The sequence below is a fragment of the Bombus bifarius genome, unplaced genomic scaffold, assembly GCF_011952205.1.
Source record: "Bombus bifarius isolate JDL3187 unplaced genomic scaffold, Bbif_JDL3187 scf7180000008033, whole genome shotgun sequence".
NCBI lineage: Eukaryota > Metazoa > Arthropoda > Insecta > Hymenoptera > Apidae > Bombus > Bombus bifarius.
Window position 1 is genome coordinate 846,403 of NW_022884404.1, and position 12,718 is coordinate 859,120.

Here is a 12,718-nt window from a genome sequence, read left to right on the forward strand (position 1 = left end):
AGGTTACAATGTTGCGGGATTATCCAAAATTCCAAAGGCTCCGGTGTTCTTTCATCTCCGACATATATATAATTTATTAATAGTTTGTATTAAATTAGCACATAATTTTTTCGAAAGTAATATATTTTCTCTATTTTCTCCCATTATTTCAGACTTTTAAAAGAATCAGGTTTTCAACCGTAATCTATTCATCTTTGTGCTTTTTACTAATCAAAGGACTCCTGATCAGATGTGATCCACGTATTCAATTACAACGACATATCAATATAAACACATGCACGTTTTAGTACATGTATTAGCACGTGTATATTGTGATAATAATTAACAATCAACAATTCACAAATAATTGGTAAGATTATATGATACGTTATACTCATAAAAATATAATGTTACATTATCCTCGGCTATAATTATTTTAGATCAGTCTCGTTACGTATTGGCACTTTAATAATTCTACTTTGACGAGAGCTTGTTCTTATCTTCACTCGTCTTATCACTAAGCTTGTCACCTGTTATTAAACAGGTTATTTGTTATTAAACCTAACTTGTTATTAAATTTAATATTCATTGATTTCTATCAACATCGATAACTTGCAACCTCTGGCTTCTAAACTTTTGCTAACTAAATTTAGTTCAGTGGTACAAAGAGATTCCAGTATTTTCTGGTTTCCTCACACAGGCTTAGAGTCATGAATTCCTCTGTCAGCGTGCAATCGATCGCAATCTGGTCGACAGTAGACACTCGTAAAAATGCGGAAACGTTAGTGGACGCTGGACAGTCTGTGCTGCAAGGTCGGCGACGACGTTTCCCACACGAAGTTCTTGAACCTGAGCGCTGCCGTAAGGAACTACTGTCACTCGTTACCCACCGACACCGAGCCTCTTCGAATCCGTCGTAAAAAGAAGGAACGAGGATGGATCACTCGTGGACCAGGGGACATTGTTACGGCGTCGAGTTTTTTTTTACAAGTTTATGGCAGAGAAAGGAGCACGGATCTCATTATCCTGATGTATCTTCGCAGACATCTGTACGTGATAAATTTCTCTCTTCCTCTCTTGCCCTTTGCCTTCCGTCTCAAACCGCCTTTTCTTTGCTTTTCTTTGTTTTTCTTTGCGTTTCTTTTTTGTTTTTCATGCTCCTTAACCAGAATCATGGCATGAGATTTTTTTACTTAAAAAATATATGTTTGGTACGGGAAGACGTATATATGTGCTCCTCGAATAAGAGCAATTTTAAAATACGCAAGTACGATATCCTATCAACCAGTTGCGTATTAACAAAGCTGCCTCTTCATTAAATGAGATTATGGAGTTTTCTTGAAATTATTTACATCAAAATTGATATTGTGACTCAGCAGGTTCCAATCTGGGAGGCGTCAAAAATTTTTTAATAAAATATTAATTTCCATGCCACAATATCTACCAATAAATAAAACTTCAAATCGTAACGCATGTATATGTTACAGCCTTGTTATTATTCTGTTAATTGTAGTTTCCAGTCTTTTTTGTAATAAAGTTATTATTTAAAATGTATCTATATTATTATATTTATTAAAAAAATAAGAGATAGGGAGGCGCAAAAAAATATTTTTTTTTTTCGTGGAGACGTAGTAGCATAAAGATTGGAAACCGCCGGTGTAATACCTAAAATGGCGTAGACAATAATTTTAAAATCGATATTTTCCAAGAAAGCTGTCGTCGATTTCCAAATAAGATAAATCATGAAACGAAAATTCTTCGCAACATCAAGGTATTAAAGAAATTTGAATTTAATTAAGAGTTGTTAACTATGGAAATTTATTGATCGATACGTTATGTAACTTTATCAATTATCGACTTAATTCCGAGGTTCCCGTTTATGTCCAAAGTTTCTTGCAGTTTCTTTCAAACTGGATAGTTCGCGAAACAATGCGAAAAGAAACAGTAAATTTTAACCTTTTGTCGAGCTAAAAAGAAAGCCTCTGGCGATATACCATAAGTTTCTCCTCCCGTTTGAGTGTTGACCATGTACTTCTAAGCATTGTTAGTAATACCAAATTTGAAAGAAAATATTCTCGTCTTCGTATTACGTTTCTTAGGTCGCGTCGTTCTACTTGCTTTTTCCAAAAATAACTCAACTTTCACCTTGTATTCCGCGATACAGTAAGAACGCATAATTATGTTTATCTTAAATTATACTCCTAGTGAGCGTTCTCTAAATAAAACAAATCACAACGAGAAGAAGTTTCATTTGAAGAAGTGACATTTTGTACATTTTACGATTTAATGCGACACAGTCTACATAATTAATTAAATAATCTTTCTAGGTAATTAATGGAACGTTTGCCTTTTTATCGTTAATAAATAAATTACGATGCCTCGTAATTCTAGTTAAATTGTAATGCCTCGCAACGAACAAGAGAGACACTCAAAGAAAATGCGCTGGACTAGTCAACAATATTGTTTGATCAAATATCAAATTTGTTTAACGCTAACTCCGAAAACATTGAAATTAACGGTCAGCAAATTTATTCAACGAAGTGCAAGCGTGCCACGCAAGTTTGCGGATGATAACCGACTAGGAGCGTTTCATCGTAGAAAATTTCGTTATTACATCGAAGCAATTTCAAGTCGAGTTACGAGTAATTAGTGCAATTAACTTATTACACGCGATCCTCAGCTGTGGACTAGCGTCATTACCACAAAGACACGTTGCTCTATTCCACGTGGCATTATTCATTGTCGTTCAATTACGAAGAACCGTCGTTTAATTACAACGGAACCGTTGCTATTGGCGAAATGTGTAAAACACCATGTACGTTATATTCGCTACATTGCACAGAGTCTACGGATTGTTTTCTGCTTTGCGAATCGTTGGACGTGGTTCGAGTTAAACGATGCAAAATATTCGATTGTCAGCTGTATTTTCATTTCATTTCTTCCATTCTTTCCACTCGTGTCTCCTATCTCCCCTCTTTTTTATTCGATTTGGAATATTTAATTATTAAGTATAAATTTTGTAACGAAAGACGTGTATTGATAAAGTGTGAAACGTTATATGTAGACCGCGGACTTTCACGCACGTTCGTATTATACTTTAAAGAGTGAAAAAGGCTAGAACCCTGGTAAAAAATTATAGCACTATACTCTGGATATTTTATACATTTTTCCGCGTTCCGTGTGTTCCGTGCAATTTCACAATTTCAAATTTTCTACAAACGCATAAAAATTCGCAGTCTAGTTACGTGTTATACAAAAGCAAAGAAACATGTACGTATAGTTTCGAGAATCTAAAAGGAGACTATTTAAAAATTCATTGCACGTTTTAGGGGAGTGAGTCGCGATCTTCTTCGGAACACAGGAAGCGAGAAACTCGTTAAATAGTAATTAAAAACATAAACACGAAAAGAAGATTTAATACATATTAAGTAAGCAATTAATTCGCTCGAGAGAGTGAAGTAAATACAGAATCACGGAAAATATAGTGTTTAAAAAATGTTCATTCATTCATTTACTTTCATAAAGACTTCTTTCGAATAAAACAAGAATTATTATTCGATAAAGACTGTGCCCTACCGTTCACTTCTCTTTCTCTTTTTAAATACATTTTTTATTTACATACGAAACAGGTAGTTCAAAGGGCAGGAAATTGAAAATCGGAATAAAACTTTTCAATAGAACTTTTTCTCTCACGGTTTCTCTGTAGAAGGGACTGTATGCTCGCATAAATGGAGCTAATATAAATTAAACCATCGAACAGAGAGAGAACAGACGTCTGGCGAGTTTTTGAAATTCGTATTTTCGCGTGTTTCAAATTTTCCAAAGTTTCACGATCATATTTGACACCTTCCTTCTGCATGAATGGTATTTCTTCGCTGACGTTTTACTATCGCATCCACGAAATCTGGCTTCACGTTCGAACATTCTAGTTGACAATTAATATCCCGATTTCTTGAATTTAACTTATAAAGCTGGACGAAATCTGTAAAGGATCGTTATCCCAGGGTTACATCGATTAAAGATAAAGTTTAATTGCAGGCTTTGGAGACGCTCGAACAGTGGCCAGTAATTGCACTTGGAATGGAGGCGGCGATTACCTCCGTTCGATTATAAAGCGCTGTGAAATCCATTGTAACTCTGACGATCGTTTCGTTGTCAGCGTCCAGTTAGCGCGAAGGAAGATTGAACCAAACTGAGATTTGTAGATCCAGGCAAACGAATCTGCTCCCTGTTTCTCGGGCTCGCCTTTCTAGACGTGCTTGCTCTTGATACAATTCCTTCTTTCGTTTTCCTTAGCCTCGGGCTTTCACTAACTACGTATCCACAGCGAGTGCAGCTTTGTTTTCACTTTAGTACGAATTAATTGCACGATACTTGGATAAAAGGAATAGTTAACTCTAGGTACGGTTTTCCTTGTTTTTCTTTTTTTCCAAATATCTTCTTCTCTGCGATATGATATCACATGATTGCAAAAAATTGATACCTCGAAAATGAAACATACTGCGAGCAAACGTTTGATTGTAAAATAATGGCGCGTGCAAAAACTTTTTGTAGCCACTTTTTGTAGTTATTTTTTGCAGTCCAAGTAGAAGGATCCTCTACGAAACGATGACAGTACGAAATAATCCGAATAAATGTTTGTCGCATTGGAAAACATATTCGATTTAACAAAACTGCTTTTCATACGCTGTACCTTCCATTGAAAATGATACCTCGATGCTTCCCTTATCAGATTAATATTTCTCCTTTTCAAACGTAAATAATATTATCCTTTTGCATGCGATCGATATCACATATTTTTCAAGCATAATAAGCAGTAAACTTTACGCCGTTAATATATATATCTTTTTTACCAATTCCGTGCCGGCGATAGCTTCAACGCTGCTATAAATTCCAGCACGAGCTTGAAACCTGTCGATGAAATAGATATGACTCCTGGGCGTTCTCTTGAATTTTGCATACCCGGCTACGAAACTTTGCTGCAGCCGCGCGTAAATATGCATGGTTTCGTCGAGAATCTAATTAATTGAAAAAAAAACGTTAGCTACTGCTGTCTACTCGTGTTTCGCTAATACACAGCCCGTTATAAATTAATTATCATTTCTTCCAACACAAGAATAATTTCCATAATTTAAGAAAGATGAATAATTTAGCATATTGACGTACATAAATTCTGCAGTTCCTTCAAACTTCGTGACACTGTAGAATTTAGATAGACGGAAGAAAGTAAGACGGAAAATATTAAACAAATCCTCGGCATTCTCTTTCATAAACGCGACGTTAAAAAATGGAATCCAATAACGTGTAGATGGACTGGAAAAGATCACGGATGAGTTATTGCGTTAACGGAATGTTGATCCTCGATCGGTTAATATCCATTTATGCCTTTTTCTCTCTCTCAGTTAGAGTTAAAAAAAGATTAAACAGAAAGTTGCGAGTCTAGTCTGTATATCTTGTGAGTTACTCGACGTTACAAAAATTCCTTCTGTTAGATATTTCAATCACACACAGCCAAGAGTAGAAAAGTTTTGCCATTATTGTATCGACGAAATAAATTCGATGGCTGAACGGAACACAGGTAATTTAGCAAGTTCTCATGATTGGCAGCCGAAGCCCACGGTGTAGGGACATTATTGGGGAGTGGTGGTCGAAGTAAATAATCCTCCAACTTTTGCTTCTTGGGAAGGGAAAAGCTTTTCTCCTTCTCAAGTGGCGTTTAATTAATGACAGGGAACCATCTTGATGGGAAAAATCTCGATGAAGCGGAAGACCAGGCGATGAAATTCGGCTTTAGCGTAATCTTGTTAAATAGGAATTCAATTTCAATGACTTTCAATATCGGAAGATTATAAAATTTGTAATCGTTAGTAACAGATCGATTTCACCTTATAACACTTCGCTAAAAACAGAAATACGTAAATTGCGATGAAGAAAAAATTGTTGACTCAATCTATTTCGATTGAAGTTTTTATATTTTTAATGGTGTGCAACGTATGAACTGTTTTTTTCAATTGCAGCACCAGATAAAATTATTTGTGCAAAAATCATTTCAATTTGATGTACAACGCTTCCTGGTGCAAGAGTTTGTACGCATAATTTCGCAACAAATTCTCTGTGTAAATTACGAATTGAATTCGAGGCAAACAAGTATTTATCTCTAGAAACACAATTTGAGCGGTGGATTCGTATTTAATTTCTCCGATTTTGTTGTTCTTTCGAATATTCTCAATCGATAGCAACAACGGCCACGGGATATGACTCTTTCTGTAAGCATACAGCCATTTATCCATGCAAATGAAATCCATTGGAAAACTAAATAAATATTTTTCTCAAGTTGAGCGAAAAATCATGTACCGTTATATCGATTTGCTGGCTGTTTCGATTTTCGCGACGAGTTGACGATTCGGTGAACAGAATAGTTTAGAAAATCTATTATAGTATAGAGATTATTTTAAAAAATATATAAATAGCTGTATTTAACAATAAAATAGAAATAAAACAATCAATGCTGACATTTTACTACGGGATAGGAAAATCAAAATACTCGCGATTTGAAATTTGAAAAAGTAAAGGAATAACAAACGAGAATGAGTAATACAAAACGTACATTTAGGCGTATTTAGAGGTATAACGCTTTTCATTGCAAGAAATTTCGTAACGATAGTCGCGCTATGAGAATCGCTACTTGTCCGTTGTTGAATGCACGGTATTATAACGTCACGTTTAACAAAGAGCCACGTCCAAGCAAATAAGATTACACGAAATAAGATCTTTGCATAAGTAAACTTCAGACCTCAATTAGTTACAACAATCGCCGCTAAATGGTATAAATAATTTTGAAAAATATCTAGGCATATATATATGTCTATATACACATCCATTAGACATAACTGCTATTTTATATTTCTCGGAAATGCTGGAAATATAGTCAACAGGTCGTAGAAAACGGCAGTGAAGAGCGGGAAAGTGTTGAATTTCGAAATCGAGAGGCAAACTGGAAACTCGGTTACAAGGACAATTCAGCCAGTTGCTTCGTGGAAGCGGCACAATTTCAAAGAATTTCGCTGAGCAGAATCGCGCCAAAAGGAGGAATTCTTAGCGAAAAGGCGGCGGTGAAGGAATCGGAGGTTAGAAGTTGCCCGTTCACGACTCTTCGTTAACCCGGATATCCGCTGGATATCCCTTTCTACCACCTGCGATAATTAGCCCGAACAGAGACGTTTTTCCGTCCGAAAGACGACGTGACTACATTGTTTGCACCAGGGGCTGCTTTAAGACATCCGGTGCAACCGCCGGCAAGAGGTTGCTCGTCTGGAGCGCGTACAAGTCGTCCGTTAAACTGCAAAACTTCTGAATATGCTAATTTCACGGCTAATTCTAATGTTTCCGGGAAACGAGGCCACGGATGAAGAAGTGGCTGGCGCAGGAGGCGAGACGGGAGGGATGAAGCGAAGTCAAGACCCAGAGGTTGCGCTGCATGGCCAGCTAATTACCTTTCGTTCGAGTGTGTAACGAAGTATTAAAGAACGAGCGAGCAAATGATCGCTAAATTCTCGAGAAACGCTTAACGATCCCTTTTCTATGCCTCAGGGATAGATGATTGCTTCTGCGTACCTAAACAGACTGAAAGCTTCGCTCCCTTTCTTCCAAGAGGTTTTCATTCCGGTTCAAAGGACCAGGAAGGAAGGGAGAAGTTTCAGAAGGCCAGATGTTCCGGTATTGGTTGATTTATTGAAAGGGAAGCTGCTGGGCCAGGTTTGATTTCAATCCCGCAATCTGACGCTGCCGATTGACTACCATAAAAGAAGATAATACCAGATCTCGTGGAAAATTCTGCTCCGTTTCTTACATAGCTGATTTTGCGATACCGTGCCACGTGTATCATTGATTTTGATTAATAAAATCCGCGCACTCATTGATATTTGACTACATTTGTTTAATTTTGTGCTGTTCGATGAATTTGTATCAAGCGCAACTGTGTAGCAATGGACAAAGACGAACGCGAATAAAAAAGTACAAATAATATCAAAATCTTTGTAAAAATATCAATTTGCATAAATATAATTCAGTAAAAATGCTGATAAAAAAATATTTAGGCATTTTAAACAAATATTGGAATTTGCAAAATACGATAAATCCTTATATGATTAAATTATTTCGTTCAAAAAAACATACGAAAAGCGCAACTTTACGCGGGAACTAGTCAAATTTCATAGAAAATTGAGAAGTAGTACGCTTTGAATTCCACAAATATCATTGAAAATCACGTAAGTTCCAGTTCGATTAATTCGTGGCTGCAACACGTTTCTACTTTCAATAAAATATTTAATCAAGGATTTGCTAGACTTTTGATTAAAGAGGATTTTATGGCAGATGGTTGGACCAACATTAATTCTATGCCTGTTAGACTAATTGCGAAATTTTCAGTCATACGCTTTACGTATACGCTTTAAAAGTATTACTTGCTTGTTTTTTATAAGATTCTACACAATACTTATACAAACATATATCAGATCATTCCTTGTGCTTTGTATCGGTCATTTTTTCTCAAGTCAGGTGTAAAGAACTTAATTTAACTTTCGTACTAATTAATTAAAGTTTCATGAAGAAGATTACGTAAACGAAAAGTTTCGGGTGTTATAAATTGTTTTGTTATGGACCAAGGAGTAGTGGGAAAATTTTATAGCTGAGTTATAGGTTTATCTCTTTGAAGTGTTTCAGAAAATAGCATTAAAATCGAAAATAGAAAAGACACGTGTTGCTTAAAAACAATTCGTTAGAACAAAACGTTTCACTTGCTGAATGCAAAATTATTCTCGTATTATCACCGATGTAAATTTACAAAGGGAACATACCCGAAGGTCTTGTTTTAATTGTCGTGTATTTTATGAAAATTATCATACACGTTTAATCAAAATAATTTCAACACGACATTCTGTGAATGCACTTTTCCGATAACTACTATCATTGCTCAGGCTTATAAGAATCATAAGAATCAGTGCTATAGAATAATTCATTCTGAATAATCCATGATTGACAGTATCGTTTAGTTTCCAATTTTAGACTGATGAAAATGGGCTAGGTTGAACGTGTCAATCACCGTGTTGCCAATAGTATATTCACTGTTAGCAGTGTCAGATACTGTGTGTTGTACCATTGATCTAACTACAGTAGGATGATACCAGATAAGCAGAATTCACCTCTGTATTCGTCTCTCTATATCTTGTCAAATCCTTTTAGCGGACTATACATCGCGTATCTCGAAGTGGTCAGCTTGCGACCTAATGCACGCGACGAAAACACAATATGGTTTCATTGATACATGCCTGTAGAAATATATCGATCGATATCGCCGGCAAACGTATCATAAAGCACTTCCTGAATCATCGTGTTTCTCGCGTTTCCGTGATTGCTTCGGGTATACAGCTGTGCTCGTTTTATGTGATAATCGCGTGACATGGTGCATTATCAATTTTACAATGAATCGCGCGGATAGCGTAGAGCGAACGAAAAGAAAGCGATAAAATCGAATGAGAAAAAGGCAGATTCTTTGAATTGATGTTGTTAATACAATTTTATTATTAACAGTATTTATTGTTAATCGCTATACTATTAATTCAAGTAATTAACAATTATATTAATTTAAGCATTACTATTAACGTTTTTTAAATATTTCAAGGTGTTTGATTTATTTATAATATCTTTTGCATTGAAATTTCTTTTCCTCCTCTTATCAAATATTAAATGCGATAATATTTCTTATATATTTTATCAGTTACGATACTGTTAAAATGTGCATAGTCTGTTCAACGTACTTTTAGACATCTCAGAACGTCGTCTTTTCAATATAACTTTCATTTACTTACGAACTGCTTACGGGGATTATGGTGGTACACTATCAAATAAAATCTTAAGCTTTAAAAGATTCGAAGAACTTTCTACTCGCAGACAAAGAAATTTTAATATTCATCATATTTCAATATTTTCATATTTATATTGATGTGACTTGCGTTTTGTTAATAGGTCAGCATTAAATTTTCAGATCTGGTTCGCATTAATATTAAATGCATTTAGTTTGAAATATCATGATTTACTCTTACGCGTATTATCTGAGTTTAGTATTCAATTTTATAATATAGAAAAAGACTTACATTTCTATTATATGTCATAATATAGATTTTCATAATAAAGAAGTTTCCTGTTACGAATGGGAATTAATCAACGAAGATGTTGAGCTTTGCTATGATACGTTATAGTAATAGCAGTTTGAGTTGGATTTCAAAATTTTCTTCACGATCTATCTCGTCCATTTCTGGAATTATCCTGCACTGTCTTTTTTATCTTAAGCATAAGAACTTGAGTTACAATATATTTCACAGATGAACCATTTTTTCATCAATTCACAATTTAATGCTTTATTAATTCTTCTACTTGTGCTTCGATCCATCGTCGTAGATCTACAATCGTCGTCGAACAGAGCGTTTAAACAGCAGCTTCGTGGTCTCGCTACAGGTAAACGCACGGTTCCGCACTGCTTATCCTTCCTCGTGTGTCCTGCGATAGCTTCGTCGTGGTTTCGTAGTATAGTAATCGGTATCCCTCCGCTGTTCGTGCGAGGAGAATGCACAGTGATCGATTGCACGATGATCTCTCCGCGTCTCTTGCAGATAGACCCAATTCATTAATTGACCAAGCCAAACGATTCTCCATCAAGGTTTTACTTCTTTTTAAGAATATTCTCGAAAATATAAATTTACATGAAAATCCGCCGTCTGGTTACCAGTCTCTCGACCAGACACTCGAGCGACAACGAAAGTTACACGCGTCCCAGAACACAACAATCAATCGTGATTAACACCAGTGAGGTGACTTCGACACGTCGAGGCTCCCTCCTATCTACCTGGTCGCGTTTCTCGAGAACGAGCAAGAGAACGATGTGTCACGGTGTTAGCCGCGTGAAACAAGAGAGAGAAATGGAGAGACCAGTCGGTATACGCGACAATACGCGACACTGTAGGCTCGATCGCAAGGCAGAATCGATACTCAGGCCATCGTCTAACGATCTCGTGTGCATTGCTGCCGAGTTCAATCAAGCCATACGACTCGAAAGCCAACCAACCGGCTCAATAATTTGCGGATATATAGCCCCCTCCCTCTCTTTCTCTCTCTCTCTCTCCTTCCGCGTCTCATCTCCATGATACTCGACGAGCTATCGGCGCATTCAGGCCGCAATGATATACGAGCTGCTACGAAGATCGTCGCTCCGCCAAGTACTACATCGGTTCAGCTATAAATATAGGAAACGCGATCCGCTAATTAGCTCCATCGAGAGAAGAAGTTTTCGACGAAGAAATTCGATGACGCGAACTTTCGTTAGAATGCTTTTCGATCGCGTTCAAAGTGCTCCTTTTTATCAGACGCCTTATTTTCTAAGTTTCCTCTTTCTGCTATATTTCGCTGAGCGGCAGCGAACTTGCAGCTTTAACGTTTCACATGGAAAAGAAGGCAAAATTTCAACCCCAGGGAAGATTTAGCTATTGAGCCCATATGTCGTAAGGATACACTGGAAGATATAAATTGTTGAGATTCGTCGTTCTTACGACAACGCACAGGTAAATATGTATTTCCTGTTCTGAAGTCTACGATAGGAGAAATAACTACAATGGCTACAAAAAGTATCCACGCGTTGTTGTATTTATTATAGCGTTTACATATTAATTAGATGCAAGTTTATATCGATATTAAAATGCAGAAAAATTGGAAAATCGTGCAGAGTTAATAAGTACGATTTTTAATTACACGATCATTTTTATGAAATAAAAAACCACAAACCTAGAAACTGAAATATATTGTTTTGTACAGATTTCCTGCATTTATTGATCATCTTCAAATCCAATCGATAAGAAGCTATTTCCTTTAGAGGAATCAGCTGTATTTCATTAAGTTAACATGCAGTACATCGAGAACATCGTCGCGTCACGCTATCGCTGCGGTATTACGAAGGATAATGCTTCATAATTTATTCAACGTCTTCGGGATGTCGTGCAATTCTGTAGAGAACGGACGTATTTAACAGCCGAACACATCGCTCTGTTTCCAGCCTGTGTTTCTACGTGTGTGTGATACCTTTGCTGGTAGTTCCAACCTTGCAACGGTTGAGACTTTCGAAGTTTACTTGTCGAAGGTGCAAAGTTACGAGACGCCGTGTTTGATGTTGGTTTCTTTGAACGTGTTTAGATGCTTCGGTAGAAATTGATCTTGATTTTCTGTACCGTAAGAAAAGTTAAGTAGATAAATAAATTTAGTACACGTTTTCATTCATCTATTTAGTTTTCCACAAACTACCAATCATTCGAAATTTCAATAACGGCTTTTCAGTTTTTCCGTGTATACAAAATGCGTTCTCCTTTTATACGTAAAAATCCAAGTTCGACAATGAAAATTGAGCAATCCTGTATACAATGGCGGACAAAAGAAAATTTGAAAGATAAGTGATACAAAAAAAGATGAAATTGTAAAATGTATTTATATAAAATGTAATTGTAAATTGTAAATTAGATAACTATTACCAGGATAAAAAATGTCTAGGTAAAATCAAAAATTACTCGCATACAAAAATTTCAACTGAAAATTTTCTTTTGTCCGCTATCGTGGAGAAATTGCCCGAATTCCAACAAAATCGAACCAAAAGCAATTCGAATTAGAACTTAAAAGCAATTTATATGATTAAAAAATTTAA

At 36.1% G+C, this 12,718-nt stretch overlaps 1 protein-coding gene across 1 annotated transcript; it reads left to right on the forward strand.

Annotated features, from left to right (window-relative positions):
• Window positions 1-611: 611 nt before the first annotated feature.
• LOC117207507 lies at window positions 612-7,899 on the forward strand. Its single transcript, XM_033447808.1, has 2 exons — window positions 612-1,028; window positions 6,891-7,899. Exons 1-2 carry the CDS (start codon window positions 915-917, stop codon window positions 7,137-7,139), a joined length of 363 nt encoding a protein of 120 aa, XP_033303699.1. The 5' UTR covers window positions 612-914; the 3' UTR covers window positions 7,140-7,899.
• Window positions 7,900-12,718: the final 4,819 nt, after the last annotated feature.